This window comes from Polypterus senegalus, chromosome 1 (assembly GCF_016835505.1).
Source record: "Polypterus senegalus isolate Bchr_013 chromosome 1, ASM1683550v1, whole genome shotgun sequence".
Lineage (NCBI taxonomy): Eukaryota > Metazoa > Chordata > Cladistia > Polypteriformes > Polypteridae > Polypterus > Polypterus senegalus.
The window spans coordinates 273,144,886-273,170,894 of NC_053154.1; the positions used below are offsets into that span (position 1 = coordinate 273,144,886).

A 26,009-nucleotide genomic window follows, 5' to 3' on the forward strand; every position below is an offset into this window, starting at 1 on the left:
GCAGACACTAGCCGCCTCGTGCTCATGACACAAGCATTTAACTTTTGCCGAAATTTGTCGCTGCGTTTTTAGCTGTGTTGTTATTTTATCTTTCTGTTTTATATTCAATATATATTGGCGTAGCCGTCACTGCAGTCAGTGCTTTTATTTTCCCAAGTAACCGATCGCCATACAATCAGCTCTGTAATAGACGTTAAGCCATCTGTAAGCTTAGCGCCGATTCTTCAAAACGTTTAAAGAACATTGAAATATCTTCGTAGTACATGTTTAATTATTCTATCCTTAAAGACAGTCCCAGTGAAGAATATAGATTATTTAAATGAAGTTAAAGTTTTATCTGTATAATTTAACAAACATATTTTGCTGCATTTCACCTTAAAAATGATATCGTCATCATATGTAAATACGCGCTTTATAAAGTGGCTCAGGTTGTGCGATATTATAACTATAGTACAAGTTTACAGTGGGGTGATTGTACTTATAAGTACAAACAGTTCTATAAGGAGCACTTGATTGGCTGCATTTAAAGTTCTTGGGATTAAACTGTTTTGAACCGCGAGGTCCATACAGGAAAGGCTTTGAAACGTTTTGCAGTGGCAGAGACAGCGTGTGCTTAATGCCGTATACCGATAATTCTCTTTCCGATCAGCTGCTGCTGTGATTCACACTCAGATACAGTGATATAAATACTCAGAGTCGTGCAGTGAGAGTAATATGGAAAAAGATGATCCGCTGTGGCAACTCCTAACGGGAGGAGCTGAAAGAAGAAGAAGAAAAATAAGAAGAGGAAGGTGCAGTGAGAGTAACAACGCTAAAGCAGTTATGGCATTTGGAATACTATGGCTGTTCCCTGGACCATTATATTGTTACGAGTTAATTACAATCAGATGCATTACACTAATAAACAATATGCGGTTAGTTTCTGTGTATTTATAAAGCCGCGTCATGAAAATAATGAGTTATCACACAAGAACAGTACCATTGCTTTGACGCTGGGTGCCGCCAGTTTGCAAAACCGAGCGGAGAACTTGCGTAAGACAAGGCATGAGGTACCGTGGAAAAGTGCGTGGCTTTACGCCAAGTGTAGGTTTTATACATCGCGATTTGAACGTGGAAAAGTTCTTACGCAACATTTCTGTTCGAAAAGAAACCGTTTATAAATGAGGCCCCAGAACTTTTGGAACAATGTGCTCTGGACATTAGAAGATAGAATTGCTGGGCAAAAACCAAAGATAACATTGGCCTGGTAGAACCTCATACTAACTGTAAAGCATGGTGGTGGTAATATTTTAGTTTGGGGCTGCTTTTCATCAGGGTTTGGGCAGCTCACCATCATAGAATCTACTGTAAATTCTTTCTTGTGTCAGAGGGTGCTTGACGATAATGTGTTATATCTCTTAGAATATTGTAGAAAAGTGTACCTTGCAACATGACAATGACCTCAAACATATCTGTATATCCACCAAGAAATGGCTGAGAAGAAAGAAATGCAGGATTTTGGAATGGCCAAGTCTAAGCCTGGAACTGAATCCCATCAAAATGCTGTTGTGGGATTTAAACCAGGCTCTGCACTCAAGACACACCTCAAACATTACACTCTGTATGAGAAGTGGGAAAACTTTTATCCGAGTTGATGTCTGAGACTGGTAGACAGTTATAAGAAATGGCTGCTAGAGGTTTGTTCTGCCAAACCGGTAATACCAGCTATTAGACCCAAGACTGAACTTACTTTTTCAAAAGACAGAAATGACATATCTGTTCATTTTTCATTGAGGTAATAATTGTTCTTTTTCATTTATATCATCTTTATTAAAACATACTGTTTAAATGAAGATCAGATATGTCCACATACATTACGTTAAACTAGAACAAAAATGTATCTAGTGTACTTACTTTTTCATACAATTTGAAATTGTTTATAGATGGGTTTGTCAGTACATCTTTCAGATATCATCTGTTGGTGACATTTTACTGCTATGGGCAAATGGAAGCACACTTGGGCTCTGCCATTTCTCTTGTTTCGTTCAAAACCTTCCCTTTAGTGTGTACTTCTAATGAAAATTCTGACAATTCATAAACACAATTTTTACAATGTATTTTTCAGGTTTGCTTACACAGGTAGAATGATTCTTTCAGTCACTGTATTTTGATTAACACTTTAAAAATTCTGAAAATGCCATATAAAGCCTCTTATTCTAAATTTTATATCTTCTTATTTCTTTTTAGGTGGAGAACACCTGTCTTTTCACTGCTATGCTGTTTCACACTCAATGTTATTTTCCTAACTCTTAATGAAGGTGAGAATTTTGCTCATATGAGTTGTCCCCAACAAACACTGTCCTTTCACACCACATCTGAAAATCTCGTCATTAAATGAACTTGTAGATTGTGACACTAATAATATTATAAATACATCTAAAAGTGTGCAAAAGTAAACAAGATAAGTGAAAATAACAATAAACTGACCCACATTTTGGGAAACCAAAACCCACACACACCTAGTGTAGTGTTGCTAAACTTGGCCGTGTAGTAGTGATCACTGCTGCATTTTCGCAGCAAAACAGTAACTATAAGAGTGGTCAGCTCAATGAGCAACACTGAGAGAAAGTCTCTAGAGGAAATTGGTGGCTTTATCCAAAGAAGAAATGTCTTCCGCAAGGGAAGGTATCAGGTGTGCATTATTAAATAAGACCAAATGGTCAACCCATTTATCAAATAAAATACAGGAGGAGGTCCCGTTTGATTATTTAGATTTCAACCCATCTTGGACGGGTAGCATAGCTTGTCTTTTATAATTTTAACACTTTCATCATGCTGATTTGTACAAGCCATGACATTTTAAATAATATATTTTAACTTCCTGATACACTGTATGTATTCAGTTTTTTTGAGAGGAAGTGTTTGTAAGAAAACTAGCATAAAAATGTTGTTTATTATAATGTAAGAAAATGGATGTTTATTGTCTTAGTTATGTTCATTTTTAAAATTAATTTTATCTTTTACGAGCAGGGGTACATGACATTGCTTCAGGTAGGGCCACTGACAGAATTTTGGAAGGAAACATAGCCAGTGGTTTTGCACTCTACAAATGGGTAAACTGTGAAATTTGATGAAGATAGTTTAATCAATGTGGACTTGAATAATGGATAAACATAACCAGGAGTTGAATTTTGGAAAGAAACAAAGCCTACGGTCTTCCCTTGCTGTACAAATCTATTTCTAGTCTATGCAAAATATGAGAGAAAGTTAATTCTTCACTGTAGATAATATAGTCATTTCTATTATAGTAGTCATCATTTTCCATGCTGATTACATATGCAGTTAACACTCTCACTGTACTCACAGTGACATGACACTAATAACCCTGTAAACCTATTTGTTTTGGATCATGGTGTATTTCAGTCTCTTAAAGACTCTAATTATTTTCTGACCTGCTTATCTAGTTCAGGGTAGCAGTGATCTGCAGTCTGCAACATACAAATCCATCCTATATAGTTCACCGGTCTATTGAAAGGCACTCTCATTCATACCCCTGACAGTTTATGATTACCAGTTATCCTATCACATTCTGATTATCCAGAGGAAAATCCATGTAGACATGGAGAGAATACACAAAGTCTGCCCTTGGACTTGAACCCTGGACTATGGAGCTGTGAGAGAACCAGTAATTAATTAATTTAGCCCTGCCCATCCTAAGTCTTATCCTTGATTGAATATAATCTATCAAGCTATATTATTTTGGAATAATTATAGATTGTCATGGTGCCAGAATTTTGGTGGTGCAAAATTGCAAGGCTAGAGCAGTTAACTGGGCAATTAAAAAGTGGGATCCATTCTCAATGCTGCGCTAGATATAAAATGCATTCTTTTATTTGCTTTAAAGATCTTTGATTGTACTTTTCCCTTCAAGTTCCTCTTTGTTTTTTGCTTTTCAGTTGCCTGGTTCTCCTTCTCAGTATTGTGCATCTCCACTCCAGCAGTCCTTGGATACTTGCAAGAATGTGGAAGAGGAAGTCTTCCAGAGCAGCAGTTACAAAGAAGGAAGCATTACACAGTTGAAAGGCAAGATCTAAAGACTGTGCGTCTTACTAGGCAGGAGGCTCTATTAGAGGTGAAAGGCATGTGAGTATTGGAAGTGGGATTCACCTATTTTCAAATACTTTTGAGTATTAGTGTACTCTTGTGAAGTAAAGTCCAAAATGTCCATGTCTCTTACAGAAATAATTGATGGTCATTGCATTGTGAAAAACAAAGTTTAGAAGGTACATTTGTTACAGTGAAAAACATCGTGCCATTATATTGTGTGCAGTTCACATACACTACCGGTCATAAGTTTTAGAACACCTTGATTTTTCTTCAAATTTAATGAGTTGAAATGCAATTAATGACCTAAAATTGTGTAAAGGTAAGCAGTAAATTGCCAGAGGTTTAAATTTAAAGTTTAGGTTAACCAAATCTGAAAAAAATGAAATATGAGAATATTACAAATGGGTCCTCTTCAGGACACAACTTATAGGTTACAACCTAAAGATGTTCTGCCGCAGTTAAAGTACATTAAACCTTGTAAGATGAAGCAAACAATTTGCCTGGTGTCCCAACTTCTGTTGATTATTTAAAAACCCTCTGTCTGCCATAAAACAGAGTTGGAACAGACTGTGTTACTACACCCTTTGATGCATTACTTGGACAATACTCCAGTAAAAGAAGAGACTTTGTGCTGCATGTTTGACAGGGTCACTGGCTGTAAGAAAGCCACTCCTTCAAGGACAAAATAAGGCCTTGAAATACCATCTGTGGACTATTGCCTACTAATAAAAATCTCCTCTTCATAGTAGAAACCAAGCTTTTTTCAACCACTCTTAAACTATGCTTTAAGCTATTGTGCTGTGAGGTGCCTATCATGCAAGCTGATGACCTTCAGAAACTTGTCTTCTGATTGGGGTGTGACCTTAGGTCTGGCAGATCTCTTCCAACAGAGTTTCTTCCAGTTTTAATTGCCTTTGGATTGTGTAGGACACCATACTCGCTGACACTTTGATTTGTTTTTTTTTAATTCTTTTCTTAAGGATAATAATGATCTGTCTCATTTCATTTGCCAATTGCCATTTTTTGCCATTATCACTGGAATGCTGTCCAAGTATTACATCAGAGGATATAGCAACACAGTCTTTTCCAACTCTTCTTTAAAACAGACAAAGGGTTTTTAAGTAATCAACAGACGTTGGGACACCGGTACAAATTGTTTGCTTCAACTTGCAAAGCTTAATTTAGTTTTACTGGTGCAGAACATCTGTAGGTTGTAACCTAACCTATTATTTTTTTCTTAAAGAAAGCCCATTTGTAATATTCTGATATTTCCTTTTTTAAGTTATTGCTAAGCTAAACTTTAAACTTAAACCTCTGGCAGTTTACTGCTTATATTTTCACCATTTTAGGGCATTCATTGCATTTCGTCTGATTAAATTTGAACCCTTAGACATTGTCCTCAGTTTAAACAGTCTGTTAGTACCAAATAATGATTTACTGTATAATTTTTGTAAGATAGATAAGTTTACATTTCTATTTTGTAGTTTTCATAAAATGTATTTTATTGCTTCCTAGTCTGCGGCAACTGGAGGACATCTTATCAAGAGCGTGCTTTTCTGCTGTATCTGTGTATCGAGTACTATACTGGGAAGACCATAGCATCTCCTTTTTGTGAGTACCAGTGCTACATCGTAATGTTACCTTACTTTCTTTGAAGCAATAAATAACCACTTTAAAGGTCAGTACCTGTCTTTTTACTGTCTAGTCCTTTATTGGGATCATTTTGTTGCATTCATTGTAGTACTACAATCAAAGTAAAATTTTATACTTGATGGTGATACTGTTCAGGAGTATAAAATATTGTTAGATGTTTGCAGCAAGAAAAAGCAGTCTTCAACCATTTTTTAATTAATTCAGAGCTAAATTGTAGCTATGCTGGGATGTCTGATTATAAAAATTACAGTGATCCCACCTCGATCGTGGGGGTTGTGATCCAGGAACCCCCTGCGAAGGTGAAAATCCGTGAAGTAAAAACCATACATTTATATTGTTATTTTTATATTTTCACGCTTGGGTCACAGATTTGCACAGAAACACAGGAGGTTGTAGAGACAAGGACTTTAAAACACTGCAAACAAACATTTGTCTCTTTTTAAACTGTGCTCCATGACAAAACAGAGATGCCAGTTCCGTCTTACAATTAAAAGAATGCAAACATATCTTCCTCTTCAAAGAAGTACATGTCAGGAGCAGAGAATGTCAGAGAGAGAGAGAGAGAGACAGAGAGAGAAAAGCAAACAATCAAAAATCAATAGGTGCTGTTCGGGCTTTTAAGTATGCAAAGCACCACGCGACAAAACAGCTGCAAGGAAGGGGGAAATGTGAAGCTAGTCTTTCAGCATTTTTTAGAGGAGCATCCGTATCCTCTTGGCCAGTGTGCGAACAGCCCCTCTGCTCACACCCCTTCCGTCAGGAGCAGAAAATGTCAGAAAGAGAGAGAAAAGCAAACAATCAAAAATCAATAGGTGCTGTTTGGACTTTTCAGTATGCGAAACACCACATGGGATGCATATCGTATATCATTGAGGAGTTTTATTTAATACGTAATACGTGCTCTGATTGGCTAGCTTCTCAGCCATCCACCAATAGCGTCCCTTGGATGAAATCAACTGGGCAAACCAACTGAGGAAGCATGTACCATAAATTAAAAGACCCATTGTCCAGAAATCCGCAAACCAGTGAAAAATCTGTGATATATATTTAGATATACTTACATATAAAATCCGCGATGGAATGAAGCCGCAAAAGTTGAAGCGCGATATAGCGAGGGATCACTGTAATTCATGATCTATATAGAATCAATTAGGGCTAAAGGCCCTAAGGCTATATTATGAAGTAAAAAAAAAAAAAAAACAACAGTGGCTCTCAAAAAGATTAATTCTCACCTAGGCTTTATATTTTTGATTAATTTAAGAATTGTGTCCCAGTCTGGACATATCCCTTTCTTTTGAGAGTTCAGGATTCATTTCCTAATCCTAGCATTGTGTTTGGTGTCCCATTCAAAATGAGCTGAACCCTTGGAAATTGCTGCCTGGAATGAATCCTCTGAAATCATAATTTAATATTCTTAAATCTGCTTATATTAATGGAATATTGAAGGAATATTCCACCCAAATGTGATCAACACGTAATTTATCCAGTAGTATGCACAGAACGTATAGTGCATGCTTTTTGGCTAAGGTGTTGAGAAGCTAAACAATATGACATCTTTTATTGGCTAACTGAACAGATTACAAAATACAAACTTTTGAGGCTGCTCAGGGCCCTTCTTCAGACAAGTTGTTTTTAAACTAGAAAACATGTGAACTGTTGGTCCTCCCAAGATCAAGGTCCTAGCTCCAGTAGTTTGCAAGTACCAGAAGGTTGCTATGCCACATGTGCTTGATGAGCAGTGGAGCTGTTATTATTCTTCTCCTTCTTATAATGTAATCAGCTTGTGACATTTTCTTTACACTTAACAGATGTCTCTGCTATTCTTTTTCTTTCTGCCACGTCAAATTCTCTTCACCTATATGTCACTATAACTTTGCGGAGGTTGTACTACCCACCTTTTTTGATACCACAGAGTGTATCAAGTCATATGCTTTCTATTAAAACCAGTATCGACTTCTTATTATCATATGATCAGCTTCTGCAACTTGCTTCACACTCAGCAACTGATGTAGCTGCTCTATTTTTTACCTTGGCCATATTATATTTTTTGCATCAGCAGCACATATCCTGTTGTAAAGTTTGGATTTAGACCGAGATTAAGGTTATAGTTCCAATGGTTCATAAATAATCATGTGATAAACAGAAAAAACCTTTAGCATTTTATCTATCTATCTATCTATCTATCTATCTATCTATCTATCTATCTATCTATCTATCTATCTATCTATCTATCTATCTATCTATGCAGTATATATATATATATATATATATATATATATATATATATATATATATATATATATACAGTAATCCTTATATCGCTTGACTTTTGCGGCTTCACTCTATCACGGATTTTAAATGTAAGCATATCTAAATACATATCGCGGATTTTTCGCTGGTTCATGATTTCTGGACAATGCGTCTTTTAATTTATGGTACATGCTTCCTCAGTTTGTTTGCCCAGTTGATTTCATACAAGGGACGCTATTGGCGGATGGCTTAGAAGCTACCCAATCAGAGCATGTATTATATATTAACTAAAACTCCTTAATGCTATAAAATATGCTTCCCGCGTGGTGCTTGATTGTTTGCTTGTCTCTGCCTCTATCTCACCCTCTCTGACATTCTCTGCACCTGACGGAGGGGGTGTGAGCAGAGGTGCTGTTTGCACAGAGGCTGTTTGCTTAAAAGATACTGACGCTCCTCTAAAAAATGCCGCTTTATTGCGGTGCTCGGCATATTTAAAAGCACAAAAGCACACATATTGATTTTTTGATTGTTTGCTTTAATCTCGCTCTCTCTCTGACGTTTTCTGCCTGACGGAGGAGATGTGAGCAGAGGGGCTGTTTGCACAGAGGCTGTTTGCTTAGAAGATACTGACGCTCCTCTGAAAAATGCCGCTTTATTGCGGTGCTTTGGGCAAACTTAAAAGCACACGTATTGATTTTTTGATTGTTTGCTTTTCTTTGTGAGCGCTCGCTCTATCTCTCTTAAATTCCCTGCTCCTGATGTAGACACTCCTTTGAAGAAAATATATATTTGCATTCTTTTAATTGTGAGAAAGAACTGTCATCTCTGTCTTGTCATGGAACACAGATTAAACTTTTGACTAAAGGGTCTTATTTCATGTTTAGAGGGCTCTAATAATGTTAACAGTGTGGGGGAGTTTATAAGGGCTTAAAATATATAAAAATAACTATACAAACATATGGTTTGTACTTCGCGGATTTTCATCTATCGTGGGGGGTTCTGGAACGCAACCCCCGCGATCAAGGAGGGATTACTGTATAGATAGATAGATAGATTATATATAGTTACTTCCAGAATACTGAGAGAACACATCCATTCAGTGGTCATGAGTCCTATCTTTAATTCAAAAAATGACTCCCAAGAGGCTTTAGTTTAATGTTTAGTATTCTAGAAGTAACTGTTTAACAACATTTTAGCAAAAAAGCATTTGTTTTGCACTTTTATGAGCATACGACTGAATAACTGACATGTGGACTATGCAACATGAGGAATGTGAGATTTTGCTTTTCTCTTTGTACAGCACTGGTCACTGTTTGCTTCTGTTATATCATAATTTTTTTCTCTCCTTTCTTTATGAAAACATGTGATTACTTTTATTTTCTCTGCCACCAGTGCAGAAAAATACAAAAAATATCATTTTTTGTTGGAGCATTCCTTTAATCTTATTCAGGGTCAAAAGAACTCAAAGCATTTCCATTTGCAGGGGCAACATACACATACATGTTCGAACAAAACATATTTAGAATTGCTTACTTGCCTTACTTGCTCATCCTTGTGGAGTACCCAGAGAAGAACTGATGCAAACATGGAGAGAATGTGCAAATTCCAACTCCAACATATGTTCATGGAATTTGAATCCGGAATGCTGGATTTGTGATTTAGCAACACTAAGCACTGTGTCACTCACTTGTGATAATAACTAGGATTAAATGATTGTAACAGCAGAGAGCACTGTCCATGTGTTTCTGAACCCCATAATAAGCCAATGAGACCCAAGTAATGAAACTGTGTGGATGTTTATAATACTATAAATAAACATGTGGGAGTATAAACTTAGACACAAAGTAATTTAATTAACAAACAAAACAAACTCCCTCCTGCATTTCTGGCCATCAGTAGGAATGGCATAAATGATCATCTCCTTTCCCTCACACACTCTACGGTCTGACATCTCAGTTTTTTTCCGTTAGATGAGTAATTGTGTCAGCAAACCTGTCTTCTTCAAATTTTAATTATGCTGAAGTAGCTTTCTGCCCGAACACAAAACTACTTCTGAAGTAATTCTTCTACCCAATTCCAGGGTTAGTGGTGTGCCCAGTAAATCCTGAGGCCATCTGATCAGGGTTCCCAGTGTCATATCAAGGTATCCTTGTATCCCCAAGCCAAAATACTTAATTAAATTACCTGAGTCTAGAAAGTAGCTTGTCAGCTGCCAGGTGTCCAGGAGTAGCAGCACAATACTCTTTGCTTCCTTTCTGGCATTACTATCTCAGGTCAGATTTGATCGGTATCTATGACAACTGCTGAGTAACCTATTGTCCTTGGAGATTATTGCATGATTTCATCCAAGGTGAGGCTCACCCTGTCTCTCTGTCTTGTGTTGACATTTTTAAATGCTAGCGTTTCAGGACATACTGCACACAGGCAAGGCAAACTGCACCCCCTATTGGCTATCTATCCATACTGGTAATTGAAAGCACACACCTCTCACCAGTGTGGCTTGTTCTTTTCCAAGACAAGTTTTGGCCAGGCCCACCTCTTGTCTTGCCTTTTTGCAGTTCTCACTTCACCCTTAGCACCACAATGTCATCCTAACAACCTGTCCCAGTGTGTTAAACTTTATTAATTCTCCAGGAGTACTTATTCCAATAGGGAACCAAAGGATTCCAATGCCGCCTCATCAATCCTGAAAAAGTGCCACTTCATTATGATGGTCACTCACTCACATCAGGTCAATGTACCATCAACCTACAGTACCTGCACATATTTAAGAAGTATGAAAGAAAACTATACTACTCTAAGAAAAAACCTGGAGAAATTAGAAGAATTCCATGCTAGCAGTTACCAGACTATTGCCCCACTATTCCACTCTATGTTGAACTTGTTTTTTTCATATTTTTAACTATGTTTGTAGGTTTATAGGATATTGCATTGTCACATGTACAGATTATAGTGACACTCTTACTTAATACACTAATAAAAGACCTTTCCACTTTCAGGCAACATAATTAGTGAGTATAAGTACCATACCTCAAAATTTTAGTCTTCCTTACTTGAGTTTCCTTATCTTGAAACATCTGTCTTTCTTACATGAAAAATCTTAGTACTTGTTTGCAATATAAATGCTTATTTTGAAAAAGAGGAAGCTGTAATCAGTATAGGTGGTAGAAAAACAAAACAGTAGATCATTGCATTATTTTTCATAGTGATATATACTGAGTAACACTGAAGACAGGCATCTGGATTTTTTGCCGTTGTTTTTAGCCTTAGAGTTTCCAAATAACCAGTCCTGAGTCGAAAATTTTTTGAAAAGAAACATGAGAATTGCTATGAATGTTTTTTTTACTGATTTTATTCTGTATTTCACCCCAAGTCATCATTGTCCCCACTCTCTTTGTTTCTAGATTCTATGGAGGTCTGCTCACATTAGTCTCTTTGCTCTATCTGGTCCCATTTTCCTGGGTTCTGGCTGCTGGAAACACTGCCCTCTTTCTGTGGAACAAAGATTTTTGGCGAGGTTAGTTGTGTGATAGCTGTACTAAACAAATGGGTTCAATAAATAAACTGATAACTGATTGACAAGAAACAGTGTTTGTTAATATTTTGTAGTAATCTATAAGCAAATTCATCAGCAAGTAGTTTGAGAAGTCATTTGTGAGTTCTGTTTTAGCATCTCACAGCGATATTTTTAGTTTGTCATAATATCTGTAGATGTTTCCTTGAATATTTCTTAATAAATAAATTAGGAACCTAAAATATATAACTGAAATTATCTGCTTTTAGTTTTTGTTCCCTAGGGATCTGCTCTGGGGTCAGTGTTCCCAGCAGAATGATGAATCATGTCTTTTTTGGATTTAAATTTTAAGACACAAGCGGTATAGCTGCTGATTTTTCAGATGTTGCTAAATATTGTCCAGGACCATTTTTCAGTTTCAAAGTAACTTCCACTGTGGTTTAAAACTAATGTTGTAAATAGCCTGTGTCAGCTTATATAGCAATCATCATTTATTTTGGGCAACAAATTACAAATCCTTAGAAATGACTGATTGCAGAGGCCTCACAAAAGCTGACGTTTACAGGATATGGTTTAGTAGAATGTATACAGTATAAGAAAAATTATACTATATAATAGGGAACAAAACTGTTATGAAAATAAATGCAGTACTTTGAATATACATTTAGCTTAGCTGATTGGGCAGTTGTTGAATGTTCATCTAATGTAAGTTCACCATGCTTCTAGCCTGGACTTTGTATTAATTTTTGATTGATTAATAATGCTACTTTGTAAATGTAATGTAATCATTTATGATTTAAACCAAGTATTGCTGAGATGTTTACATTGCCAATTATTACATCCCTGTATTTAGCAGAGAAATTTAGAAGATTGTAAAGCAAATACTGCAGACCTTGTTAGTGCAAATAGCCTGATTTGCCAAACAGCCAGTCATATGTCTTCAACTTGGTACATATTGCATGTAGACATGGCCATTTTATGTATTTAGAAGAAATAAAAAGAAAATGATCATTTAGGTATTTATAATTGTAAGTGTGAGCTAATACTATACTATACCACAGCTTAGTTCATTATTTCATGTATGTGTGCGTTATACTCTCAGATAAAGCAGATTAATGATAATGGATAATAGAGAATCACCTGTGTTCTAAGCAGTGAAGGCAGCTTTTAAAAAAATAGCATGGTTCTTTGATAACAATTTTAATTTAATTTTATATTGCATGTTTTACTTGAGTATGGATGCAGAGCACTCAGACAGGTATACAACTATAATGCAGTAACTAATTCTAGTAAGTAATTCTTTACATCAGTGATTGGCTCTGAGCCCTTTCTTATTTGCAATGGTTATGGACAGTTTGACATACGAGATTAGACAGGAGTCCCCGTGGACTATGATGTTTGCTGATGATATTGTGATCTGTAACGATTGTAGGGAGCAGGTTGAGGAGACCCTGGAGAGGTGGAGATATGCTCTAGAGAGAAGAGGAATGAAGGTCAGTAGGAACAAGACAGAATACATGTGTGTAAATGAGAGGGAGGTCAGTGGAATGGTGAGGATGCAAGTAGTAGAGTTGGCAAAGGTGGATGAGTTTAAATACTTGGGACCAACAGTACAGAGTAATGGGGATTGTGGAAGAGAGATGAAAGAGAGAGTACAGGCAGGGTGGAATGGGTGGAGAAGAGTGTCAGGAGTAATCTGTGACAGATGGGTGTTAGCAAGAGTGAAAGGGAAGGTCTACAGGAAGGTAGTGAGACCAGCTATGTTATATGGGTTGGAGATGGTGGCACTGACCAGAAACCAGGAGACAGAGCTGTAGGTTGCAGAGTTAAAGATGTTAAGATTTGCACTGGGTGTGACGAGGATGGATAGGATTAGAAACAAGTACATTAGAGGATCAGCTCAAGTTGAACATTTGGGAAACAAAGTCAGAGAGGCGAGATTGCGTTGGTTTGGACATGTGCAGAGGAGAGATGCTGAGTATATTGAGAGAAGGATGCTAAGGATAGAGCTGCCAGGCAAGAGAAAAAGAGGAAGGCCTAGGAGAAGGTTTATTGATGTGGTGAGAGAGGACATGCAGGTGATGATATGGAAGAAGATGATCCGCTGTGGCGACCCCTAACGGGAGCAGCCAAAAGAAGAAGAAGAAGAAGTTAAGCTACACACTATGTACTTGCGTTAAAACACAAATCAGGTTGTACACACAGTAAAACAGAGCAATTTCAATTAGTTTAAGATAGATAAATGTCATGTCACTGTAAATTATGATGGAAATATGGCCAATTGATAATGAAAACCGGAGACTTGAGACAGTTAAACAAGATAAAGTCAGACAAAGTCACAGTTGCCCATGTCATATTTTGAATTATGTAGTGTTAGAACTATATGCTGGGCAGGCCACTTAAAAGATGAATTCCTTTCATCCTTGTATTTTAAGACTTTTAGCATATGTGGTGTCATTTCCCATGGGCTGGAGTAGAAACTTGGTAATATGTGAGTGGTACCAAGTTCCCTTGCAGAATTCAGAAAAGAGAAACTGGACAGAGGAGGGTCAGTGACAAATCATATAGATTGTCATGCTTGTATTTTTCTGCAAATAACTAACAAACAGTGAATCAGCAACTCTAATCAAGGTTCATTAGACTGAGGTGATAAACCTTCAACCTGAATTAAACACAGATGAGGCAACTCTTACACAAGAGATGTCAGATTATTTAAAAGTTCTGGTACCCTTTAGGCAAAAGATTGACTTCTAACATGGATTATTTAGCAAATTGGCATCTTGAGATTATAATGTACATTCCAATGTGTATGTTTTGATATTCTCAGATAAATAAGAAGGGCCTAGGTATGGAAAATAGTAGAGAATAAGACACTTACAGATCACTTTGCATCTCACGAGCAATTACACTCCAAATTTTGTTTTCCAGCAACACCCTTTTTCCTAAAACTTAGAAATTTTGTTTAAAGAAACCTACACAGCTTTCCACATATTGCACCTATATCAATTCCAGAGGCCATTCTGTTTAGTCTTGCTGAAGACTCGAGAAAATTTTTAACAATGTATATAAAATTTACCTTTCCTAGATCCTAGGGATCAGAAAAGGAGTGGACATCAGCCCTGTACAGAATGCACTCTAGTTCCATATGTGCCAATCATTCCATAATTTAAATAAATGTCTTTAATTAATCACATTTTCTCCTGTAAAATTGTCCAGAAGATACTCAAGGCAAGATCCAACCTTCAAGCATTGCCATCTGGTTCTAATAGCATTAGGTCGTATGCTTTGGGAATGCACTAAATTAATACTATTTTGGACGAAAATCTTTATGTACTTCTCTGGCAGCCTAGGCTTTACAATCACTCCTTATTCATTAACAGCTATATTTGGTATACTCCAGATTACATTAAATAACATAGGGAAAAATTAATTGTAATAGTCTACACCACACACCTAGCCTGAAGACATTTTGTTCAACTGAAAGAATTCCATTCCGGCATCTATAACTCAGTGGGTAAGCAGTGGTCAGTATTATTTCAAATTAGAAAAAAATGAAATTCTCTGTTAGAGAATATGTTCAAAACTTTTTAAAATAATGGCAAGAATTAGTATTATTTTAAAATTTTGGGCCAGTGATTGATTATCTTATGCTATTAATCATTTTTTTTTTTTTTTGCTTTTGTGTTACTCTTCTTTTTCTTTTGGGATTGGGTTGAATCTTGTTTTTCTTTAATTTTTTTCTTTGAATTTCTATTTTTACTTTGTTTTCTTTGTAATTATTTTGAGGTAAATGGGTGTATCTGTTATGTTATTATTATATGTTTGTTTGAGTAGAATGCCATTGTAATGTTTTGGTTTTTAAAAATGAAATGTTAAAAAATACTTGGGCCAAGATCATTTTAAAACTTAATATATTAATAGATGGATATTGTAAACTTTACTGAAATACAGTGCAAAGAACTAAGAACAGGTGTTATGTTACAGTTACAGTTCAAAAAATCATTCCTGTAACAGTCTTTTGAATTAATTGGAATGAAGTGATTTGAACATTCTGTAGATTATACATTGCAGTGGCCCATTCTGTTGGAGATAAAGGCTGGAATTAATCTTTTTGTATCCTCCTTTGTTAGAAAACATCTTAGTTTCCCTTTATTTTCAAATGTAAAAATGATGTTATAGTTAGTGATTTAATATGTTTTGTAAAACACAGACTTGTGTCAAAGTTAACAACTGAATTGAAGCTAAGATCTACAGAGTTAAAAAGTGATGTCTGCTTCATTTCTAACAATAAATTACATCTCTGTGTTTTCTGTATGCAAAGACTAGTACTTAACTTTCCTCCAGTATTCTAACCAGTTGGCACAAAGACACTATAGGAGAAACATTGCTTACTCCAAAGAAAATTTCTAGTACCATCTGCTTATGAGCAAAAATAAATATGTTTTCTAACAAGGGGCAACATGTATAGTGAAGTCAGTTTTGGTTGGAATTATGAAACCCCAGGGACATATTCTGTAACCCAGGACTGTAATGACAGAGTATTATCATTGCATTTCTGTACATGCTGACATTGATTTAAAAAGTGTGACCTAAACCATGCAAGATGATGGCTGAGAGGCAAAAGTAAGTTTTAAGTCTATGTAATAAAATAGAGTTGTCATTGATATCTAAAGGCTGTGCCTGTATCTAACATCATGATACCTGTAGATTTTTCTTCATGAGAAAACACAAAAATGTCATTAACAACATAAGTTAATGCTTAATGGCTGTTTTGTGCTGTGACCAGTGCAAAAGCAAACCTGAAACTTCTCAAGTAAATTTTGGATAGTAATGTGAAACTGAAGTTGTGCAACTATTACACTACTAGCAAAATAAACCGTGCTCGCAGCGGAGAAGTAGTGTGTTAAAGAAGTAATAAAAAAGAAAAGGAAACATTTTGAAAATAACGTTACATGATTGTCAATGTAATTGTTTTGTCACTGTTATGAGTGTTGCTGTTATATATATATACATATATATATACATACATACATACATACATACATATATACATATATATACACACACACATATAAACATATATATACATATACATATATACACATACATACATATATACATACACATACATATATATACTGTATATACATACATATTTATATATATATATATATATATATATATATATATATATATACTCAGCAAAAAAAGAAATGTCCTCTAATTTTCAACTGTTTTTACTTTCAGTAAACTTAATGTGTAAATATTTATATGAACACTAAAAGAGTCAACACCATAAGACATAAGCTAAAAATGCTTCACAATGTGTCCCTGAATGAAGGGAGGCTCAAAATCAAAAGTACCAGTCAGTATCTGGTGTGGCCACCAGCTGCTTGAAGTACTGCAGTGCATCTCCTCCTCATGGACTGGACCAGATTTGTCAGTTCTTGCTGTGAGATGTTACCCCACTCTTCCACCAAGGCACCTGCAAGTTCCTGGACATTTCTGGGGAATGGCCTAGCCCTCACCCTGTGATCCAACAGGTCCCAGGCGTGCTCAATTCCTTCGACGATAAACACGAATCCGTCCATCACCCCTGGTGAGACAAAACCGTGACTCATCAGTGAAGAGCACTTTTTGCCACTCCTGTCTGGTCCAGCGAAGGTGGGTTTGTGCCCATAGGCGGCGTTGTTGCTGGTGATGTCTGGTAAGGACCTGCCTTACAACAGGCCTACAAGCCCTCAGTCCAGCCTTTCTCAGCCTATTGAGGACAGTCTGAGCACTGATGGAGGGATTGTGTGTTCCTAGTGTGACTCGGGCAGTTGTTGTGGCCATCCTATACCTGTCACGCAGGTGTGATATTCGGATGTACCGATCCTGTGCAGGTGTTGTTACACGTGGTCTTCCACTGCGAGGATGATCAGCTGTTCTTCCTGTCTCCCTGTAGCGCTGTCTTAGGCTTCTCACAGTGCGGACATGGCAATTTATTGCCCTAGCCACATCAGCAGTCCTCATGCCTCCCTGCAGCATGCCTAATGCACGTTCAGGCAGATGAGCAGGGACCCTGGGCATCTTTCTTTGGGTGTTTTTCACAGTCGGTAGACAAGTCTCTTTAGTGTCCTGAGTTTTTAGAACTGTGACCTTAAATGCCTACTTTCTGTAAGCTGTTAAGGTCTTAACGACCATTCCACAGGTTCATGTTAATTAATTGATTATGGTTAATTGAACATGCATGGAAAACATTGTTTAAACCATTTACAATGAAGATCTGTAAAGTTATTTGGATTTTTAAAACATTATTGTTGAAATACACAGTCCTGAAAAAGGGACGTTTCTTTTTTTGCTGAGTATATATATATACATACATATATATATACATATATTGTAATACAAGACAAGACACGTTGCAAGTTTTGAGGTGTTTAGCCCCATATACTGTAACCAAAGTATAGCAGTCAGTCGCTTTACAAAACATGAGAAAGCAAAAAGAAAAATGAGGGGAGAAAGGACGGGCTTTTTATGGAGGCGGACCGGAGATTGATGTGAAGGATGCTGGGTATTCGTGATGGATTCTGGGAACTGTGATGTCATCAAGGAGTCATCAGAGGGATTAAATAGACCCGGAAGTGCGTGCTTCCTATAGCCGTCATGGCGTTTGTTTACGTCTGTGAGGCCTCGGGCTTTCTGAAGAAGGAAAGAAAGACAAGTTAGTACCCTGTCGTAGACCCCTCGCAGTACATTTTCCGTAACAAACCGGGTCGATCCGCTGTTCCCCAAGCACTCGTGCGTGACAGGACCCCGTTAACCCAGACCCATCGGGGCGGGCTACCCGAACCGTGAGGTCGTGCACGCGAGAGAGCGCAACAGCGTTGGCCTGCAGGGTGCCCCGGCGATAAATGCCGGTGAACTTAAAGTGCTGCAGGTCCAAAAACCACCTGGTGACCCGGGGATTCGACTCCCGATGCAGAGCCATCCACTGGAGGGCGGCATGGTCCGTCACAAGGGTGAATTCCCGACCCAGCAGGTAGTACCGCAGGTGCGTCACCGCCCATTTGATGGCCAGGGCCTCCCGCTCCACCGCTGCATACCTCGTCTCCCGGTCCAACAGTTTCCGACTCAGGTAAATCACAGGGTGTTCGACACCATCAATGCTTTGGCTCAGCACGGCACCTAGACCTGTGTCCGAAGCATCGGTCTGGAGAATAAAAGGAAGCGAGAAGTTAGGTGTCCTTAACACAGGTGCCGAAGTAAGGGCCCGTTTCAAGTCACTGAATGCCCGCTCCGTATCATCGCTCCACACCACATGTAAAGGGGTCCCTTTCTTTGTCAAGTTCGTCAAGGGTGCTGCTCTCTCGGAGAAGCAAGGTACAAACCGGCGGTAGTACCCCGCTAACTCCAGGAATGCCTGCACTTGCTTCTTGACCATCAGGCGGGGCCATTCCAAGATGTCTTTCACTTTGGTACACTGTGGTCTGACTAGCCCTCCACCCACTAGGTAGCCTAAATAACGGGCTTCGCTCATCCCAAAATAGCATTTGCGTGGGTTGATGCGAAGCCCAGCTCTCGCTAGCATCAGGAATACTGTGTAGACCTGCACGACATGTTCCTCCCACGTGCTGGAATAGATAACAACATGCAGGTATGCAGCACACTAGGACTGGTGGGGCTGCAGCACTTTATCCACCAGACGTTGAAAGGTCGCTGACGCCCCGTGCAGCCCGAATGGGAGTACCTTGTAGTGCCAGTGAACGCTAGGGGTGCTAAAAGCAGTTTTTTCTCTGGCGGATGCCATTAAGAGAATTTGCCAATACCCCTTCGTCATATCAAGAGTGGTCAGATAGCGGGCCGTCCCCAGCCTCTCTAAGAGCTCATCCACCCGGGGCATGGGGTACGCATCAAACTTCGAGACCTGATTAAGACGCCTGAAGTGGTTGCAGAACCGCCACGACCCGTCCGGCTTGGATACAAGGACAATAGGACTTGACCAGGGCTATGGCTTTCCTCAATGATGTCTAAGCTGAGCATCTTTTGGACCTCTAGCTCCACCTCAGCGCGTTTTGCCTCTGGGAGGCCGTAGGGTCATTCCTGGACAACCACCCCCGGGTCTGTCACAGTGTCGTGCTCAATCAGCGGGGTCCGGCCTGGTGCCTCGCTGACCACCTCCGGGACAGACAGGATGGCTCTTTCGAGCTCCTGCCGTTGGGAAGGGGACAGATTAGAACCGAAGTAAGGCAGGGTCTTTTCTGAGTAAAGGGAGAGAGCAGGGCCGGGAGGCGGAGCATTCTCCCTGTCTTGCCACGGCTTCAGAAGGTTGACATGATACACTCTCTCACTCGGTCGACGATTTGGTTGGCTCACCAAATAGTCCACAAGTCCTTTTCTCTCTTTCACTTTGTATGGCCCTAGCCAATGAGCCAGAAGTTTCGAGTGGGAGGTGGGCACAAGCACCATCACGCAGTCTCCAGGCTGAAACTCGCGTAGAGAGGCGTTTTTGTTGTAGTTCCGGACCAGCGCTGCTTGAGCCTTAGACATGTGATCCTTAAGCAGGGGCCGGATCTTAGTCAATCTATCGCGTAACTGCGCGATATATTCTAGGAGGTTAGTGGAAGGAAGTGCCTCCCCTTCCCAACCTTTTTTAAGTACATCCAATAAGCCCCAGGGCTGTCGCCCATATAACAACTCAAAGGGGGAAAACCCTGTGGAGGCTTGTGGAACCTCCCTATAGGCAAAAAGCACGAGGGGTAAAAGTTGGTCCCAGTTCCTACCGTGCGCGCTGACCACCTTGCGGAGCATCTGCTTCAGTGTTTGATTGAAGCGCTCAACTAGTCCATCCGTCTGGGGATGATAGACAGATGCCTTGAGATGCTTAATCTGGAGTAGTTTGGCAACCTCCCTGAACGTATCCGATGTAAAGGGTGTAACCTGGTCCGTGAGGACTTCTTTGGGCATGCCCACGCGGGAAAACAGGGCTACTAATTCCCGTGCAATGTTTTCAGTATTAGCAGAGCGCAGGGGAACTGCTTCGGGGTATCGGGTTGTGTAGTCAACCATCACCAAAATATATTTGTGACCACGCACGGAAGGCTCCAAGGGGCCAACCAGATTGACACCGATCCGCTCAAAAGGGATATCTATGGGGGGATTGGGATCAGAGGAGCAGGGAATCTGGCGTAACTGACAGACCGGGCAGGACTGACAGAAACGGCGGACCTCCTCATTGATCCCCGGCCAATAAAACCAGAGCTTTATTCTCTCCAATGTTTTCTCAGTTCCCAGGTGGGCACCTAGGAGATGGGCGTGAGCTAGCTCACAAACCTCCCGCCGGTAGTTTCGCGGTACTAGCAACAACTTCCGCACCTCGCCTTCGTGCTCAGCAACCCGATAAAGTAAATTGTTTTCAAGTACAAAGTAGGGCCCGTGTGGTGTTGAGGCCATGGACGATATGTCGTCACTGGAGACGATAGCATTCCTGGCAAACCTCAAGGAATCATCGTTCCATTGTTCACGTTTAAAGGAAGCCGGCGTAGACCGGTATTGGGTGTCCAAGCCGGCGAATGTCCGTAAGTGGGGCCGCGGGAGCGCTTGCCGGCTCCGGAGGTCCGCTTGGGACGTCTTCCGGGTCGAGGTCCTCCCCCGAAGAGGACTCCCCCGGCCCGTCTACATCATCAGTAGTTGCCGAAGTGCACGGCGTGGGAACAGCAGGGAGAGGCCCCTGACCCTCCATGAGCAGTCCTAGCCTGGGAACAGGAGTGGCGACGGTCCTACCGCTGTTAATATCCGACCAGTCTCGTCCCAAGATGACTGGAAAGGGGGGTTCCGGCATTACAGTCACCACCAGCTGTTTCAGAGCCCCTTCCCAAGTAATGAAGCACCTCACAGACCTATAAGTCCTGGTCTTCCCATGCACACATCTTACTCCCATACGGTGAGGGAGCCACTGTCGCGGTAAGACATAGCGGCGAGCAACAATGGTTATGTTACTCCCGGTATCAAACATTGCCACCACCAAGTTCCCGTTTAACAACACCACTCCCGTTTTCGTGACCGCAAGGGGGTTAGACAGTGCACAATACCTCTCTTTCTTCGCCCAGCTGCAGTCCATCGGCTCCTGGTTGAGCGGGCAAGCCGGCAGCAGATGTCCCGGTTCGCTGCACTTGAAACAGCACGGCAGCGCGAGCCTTCGTTCTTTCGGCTTGACCGGAGCCTCTGTGGCGCGGTGAGTGGGCTCGGGGACGCTGGCCCGTCCCTGCCGCGACCCACGCGTTGAACTCTCAGACCTCCTGAGTTGGGACACTGCCAGCTGTCTCTCTAGAACCTCCAGAAGGCCGTTCATATCAGCGAACGGGTGCCTCTGGACCTGTTGAGCGAGATAGTCCGGCATCACGTAAATCAGACCCTCGCATGCCACTTGCTCCACCACTTGGTGAGCCTGATTTTTATCTGGCCGTCGCCAGCGTCCGAGCTTCCCCCAGTACTCGAAGGCCTGGGCTTGAGCCGGTAGTGCGTGGTCAAAGAGCCAGTGACGCCAAGCACGTGCCTGTTGGCCGGAGGTTACCCCGTATCGCTGATAGATCTCAGCCTTCAGGAGTTCATATTGGGCGGCTTCCTCCTCAGGGAGGTCATGATATGCCCGCTGCGCAGGCCCCTTTAGGTACAGGGCCAAAATGGACGCCCACTCCGCCCGCAGCCACCGATGTCGGGTTGCCGTCCTCTCGAATATGGAGAGGGATGACTCTGTGTCGTCCTCCCTGGAAAGAGGTTGCATGGGAGGATGCGACGGCCGAGGAGGCTCCAATCTTACCGTTTCCGCAGCCGCCAGCCTTCTCTTCGTTTCCGCAAGCTCCGCCTAGGTTGAGGCCTGGTCCACCTTGACGGCCTGGAGCTCCGCAACCAAAGTGTTGAGGACCACGTTCAGGTCCTGCCCTTCTGTCATTGTTCGGACCCTCGTTAATCCTGCCAACTACGCCACTGTAATACAAGACAAGACACGTTGCAAGTTTTGGGGTGTTTAGCCCCGTATACTGTAACCAAAGTATAGTATTGCTTTACAAAACATGAGAAAGCAAAAAGACAAATGAGGGGAGAAAGGACGGGCTTTTTATGGAGGCGGACCGGAGATTGATGTGAAGGATGCTGGGTATTCGTGATGGATTCTGAGAACTGTGATGTCATCAAGGGGTCATCAGAGGGATTAAATAGACGCGGAAGTGTGTGTTTCCTATAGCCGTCATGGTGTTTGTTTATGTCTGTGAGGCCTCGGGCTTTCTGAAGAAGGAAAGAAAGACAAGTTAGTACCCTGTCGTAGACCCCTCGCGGTACGGTTTCCATAACAAACCGGGTCGATCCGCTGTTCCCCAAGCACTCGTGCGTGACAATATATATATACACACACACATCCACATATATACATATATATATATATATATATATTTATATACATATATATATATATATATATATATATACATATATATTTATATACATATACATATATATATATACATATACATATATATACATATATATATATATATATATATATATATATATATATATATATATATATATATATATATATATACTACTCAAAAGAATTAAAGGAACACTTTTTAATCAGAGTATAGCATAAAGTCAATGAAACTTATGGGATATTAATCTGGTCAGTTAAGTAGCAGAGGGGTTGTTAATCAGTTTCAGCTGCTGTGGTGTTAATGAAATTAACAACAGATGCACTAGAGGGGCAACAATGAGATGACCCCAAAACAGGAATGGTTTAACAGGTGGAGGCCACTGACATTTTCCCTCCTCATCTTTTCTGACTGTTTCTTCACTAGTTTTGCATTTGGCTACAGTCAGTGTCACTACTGGTAGCATGAGGCGATACCTGGACCCTACAGAGGTTGCACAGGTAGTCCAACTTCTCCAGGATGGCACATCAATACGTGTCATTGCCAGAAGGTTTGCTGTGTCTCCTGCACAGTCTCAAGGGCATGGAGGAGATTCTAGGAGACAAGCAGTTACTCTAGGAGAGCTGGAGAGGGCCATAGAAGGTCCATAACCCATCAGCAGGACCAGTATCTGCTCCTTTGGGCAGGAGGAACAGGATGAGCACTGCCAGAGCCCTACAAAATGACCTCCAGCAGGCCGCTGGTGTGAATGTCTCTGACCAAACAACCAGAAAGACTTCATGAGGGTGACCCAAGGGCCCCATGTCCTCTAATGGGCCCTGAGCTCACTGCCCAGCAGCATGCAGCTCGATTGGCATTACGCCATAGAATACCAGAATTGGCAGATGCACCACTGGTGCCCTGTGCTTTACAGATGAGAGCAGGTTCACCCTGAGCACGTGACAGAAGTGAAAGGGTCTGGAGAAGCCATGGAGAACATTATGCTGCCTGTAACATCATTCAGCATGAGCAGTTTGGTGGTGGGTTAATGATTGTCTGGGGAGGCATATCCATGGAGGGTCACACAGACCGCTACAGGCTTGACAAAGGCACCTTGGCTGCCATTAGGTATCAGGATGAAATCCTTGGACCCATTGTCAGACCCTATGCTGGTACAGTGGCTCCTGGTGCACGACAATTCCTGGCCTCATGTGGTGAGAGTATGCAGGCAGTTCCTGGAGGATGAAGGAATTGATACCATTGACTGGCCACCACACTTTCCTGACCTAAATCCAATAGAACACCTCTGGGACATTATGTTTTGGTCCATCCAATGCCACCAGGTTGCACCTCAGACTGTCCAGGAGTTCAGTGATGCCCTGGTCCAGATCTGGGAGGAGATCCTCCACAACACCATCTGTCATCTCATTAGAAGCATGCACCGATGTTGTCAGGCATGTATACAAGAACACAGGGGCCATACAAAGTGCTGCATACAATTTTGAGTTGCTGCAATTAAATTTTGGCAAAATGGACTAGCCTGCCACATAATTTTTTCACTCTGATTTTTGGGGCGTCTTTGAATTCAGGGCTCTGTAGGTTGATCATTTTCATTTCCATCAAACGATGTGGCATCCTTTCGTTCCTAACACATTACCCAGTCTATATCAGTATAGATATCCAGGAGGATTTCTTTTTCCCATTGAGATCTGATGTGTTTTCAAAGTGTTCCTTTAATTTTTTTGAGCAGTTTTATAAAGTAATTCCCGAATATATAAAGTCAAAACTTGGTTATATAAAGTCAGCGTCGGTATATATAAAGTCAAAAGTTGTTTCTGAATATATAAAGTCAAAACTTGAATATATAAAGTCAGCGTCGGAATATACAAAGTCAGCGCTGGAATATCCATCCATTTCCCAACACGTTGAATCCGACCACAGAGTCACGGGGGTCTGCTGGAGACAATCTCAGCCAACACTGGGCGCAAGGCAGGAACCAATCCTGGGCAGGGCACATGCATCATTTTCAAAACATTAACCGAAGTGTTTTTTTAATTTATTTTTCTGTATACGTTTTTGTTAACTTAGTTCAGTTCAGAGTCATTTCAATCAATAGATTTTGACTTTCACTTTGTATATTCAGGAGTGAGTTTATATACTCTGATGTGTGTGTGTATATATATGTACACATGTATATATATATATATATATATATACAGTGGTGTGAAAAATTATTTGCCCCTTCCTGATTTCTTATTCTTTTGCATGTTTGTCACACAAAATGTTTCTGATCATCAAACACATTTAACCATTAGTCAAATATAACACAAGTAAACACAAAATGCAGTTTTAAATGATGGTTTTATTATTTAGGGAGAAAAAATCCAAACCTACATGGCCCTGTGTGAAAATTGCCCCCTTGTTAAAAATAACCTAACTGTGGTGTATCACACCTGAGTTCAATTTCCGTAGCCACCCCAGGCCTGATTACTGCCACACCTGTTTCAATCAAGAAATCACTTAAATAGGAGCTGCCTGACACAGAGAAGTAGACCAAAAGCACCTCAAAAGCTAGACATCATGCCAAGATCCAAAGAAATTCAGGAACAAATGAGAACAGAAGTAATTGAGATCTATCAGTCTGGTAAAGGTTATAAAGCCATTTCTAAAGCTTTGGGACTCCAGCGAACCACAGTGAGAGCCATTATCCACAAATGGCAAAACATGGAACAGTGGTGAACCTTCCCAGGAGTGGCGGCCGACCAAAATTACCCCAAGAGCGAGAGCGACTCATCCGAGAGGTCACAAAGACCCCAGGACAGCGTCTAAAGAACTGCAGGCCTCACTTGCCTCAATTAAGGTCAGTGTTCACGACTCCACCATAAGAAAGAGACTGGGCAAAAGCGGCCTGCATGGCAGATTTCCAAGGCGCAAACCACTGTTAAGCAAAAGAACATTAGGGCTTGTCTCAATTTTGCTAAGAAACATCTCAATGATTGCCAAGACTTTTGGGAAAATACCTTGTGGACTGATGAGACAAAAGTTGAACTTTTGGAAGGCAAATGTCCCGTTACATCTGGCGTAAAAGGAACACAGCATTTCAGAAAAGAACATCATAC

The 26,009-nt window shown here is 40.5% G+C and overlaps 1 protein-coding gene across 4 annotated transcripts in view; it reads left to right on the forward strand.

Moving 5' to 3' along the window:
• The window catches only part of zfyve27 (zinc finger, FYVE domain containing 27), a 156,859-nt gene that overhangs the window by 22,470 nt on the left and 108,380 nt on the right, over nucleotides 1-26,009 (forward strand). For all 4 annotated transcript variants that reach the window (XM_039774425.1, XM_039774445.1, XM_039774434.1 and 1 more), the window contains exons 3-6: nucleotides 2,227-2,297; nucleotides 3,936-4,122; nucleotides 5,602-5,697; nucleotides 11,394-11,506. In XM_039774425.1, the coding sequence (XP_039630359.1) occupies nucleotides 2,227-2,297; nucleotides 3,936-4,122; nucleotides 5,602-5,697; nucleotides 11,394-11,506 (467 nt within the window). The remainder of the gene's footprint in view (nucleotides 1-2,226; nucleotides 2,298-3,935; nucleotides 4,123-5,601; nucleotides 5,698-11,393; nucleotides 11,507-26,009) is intronic.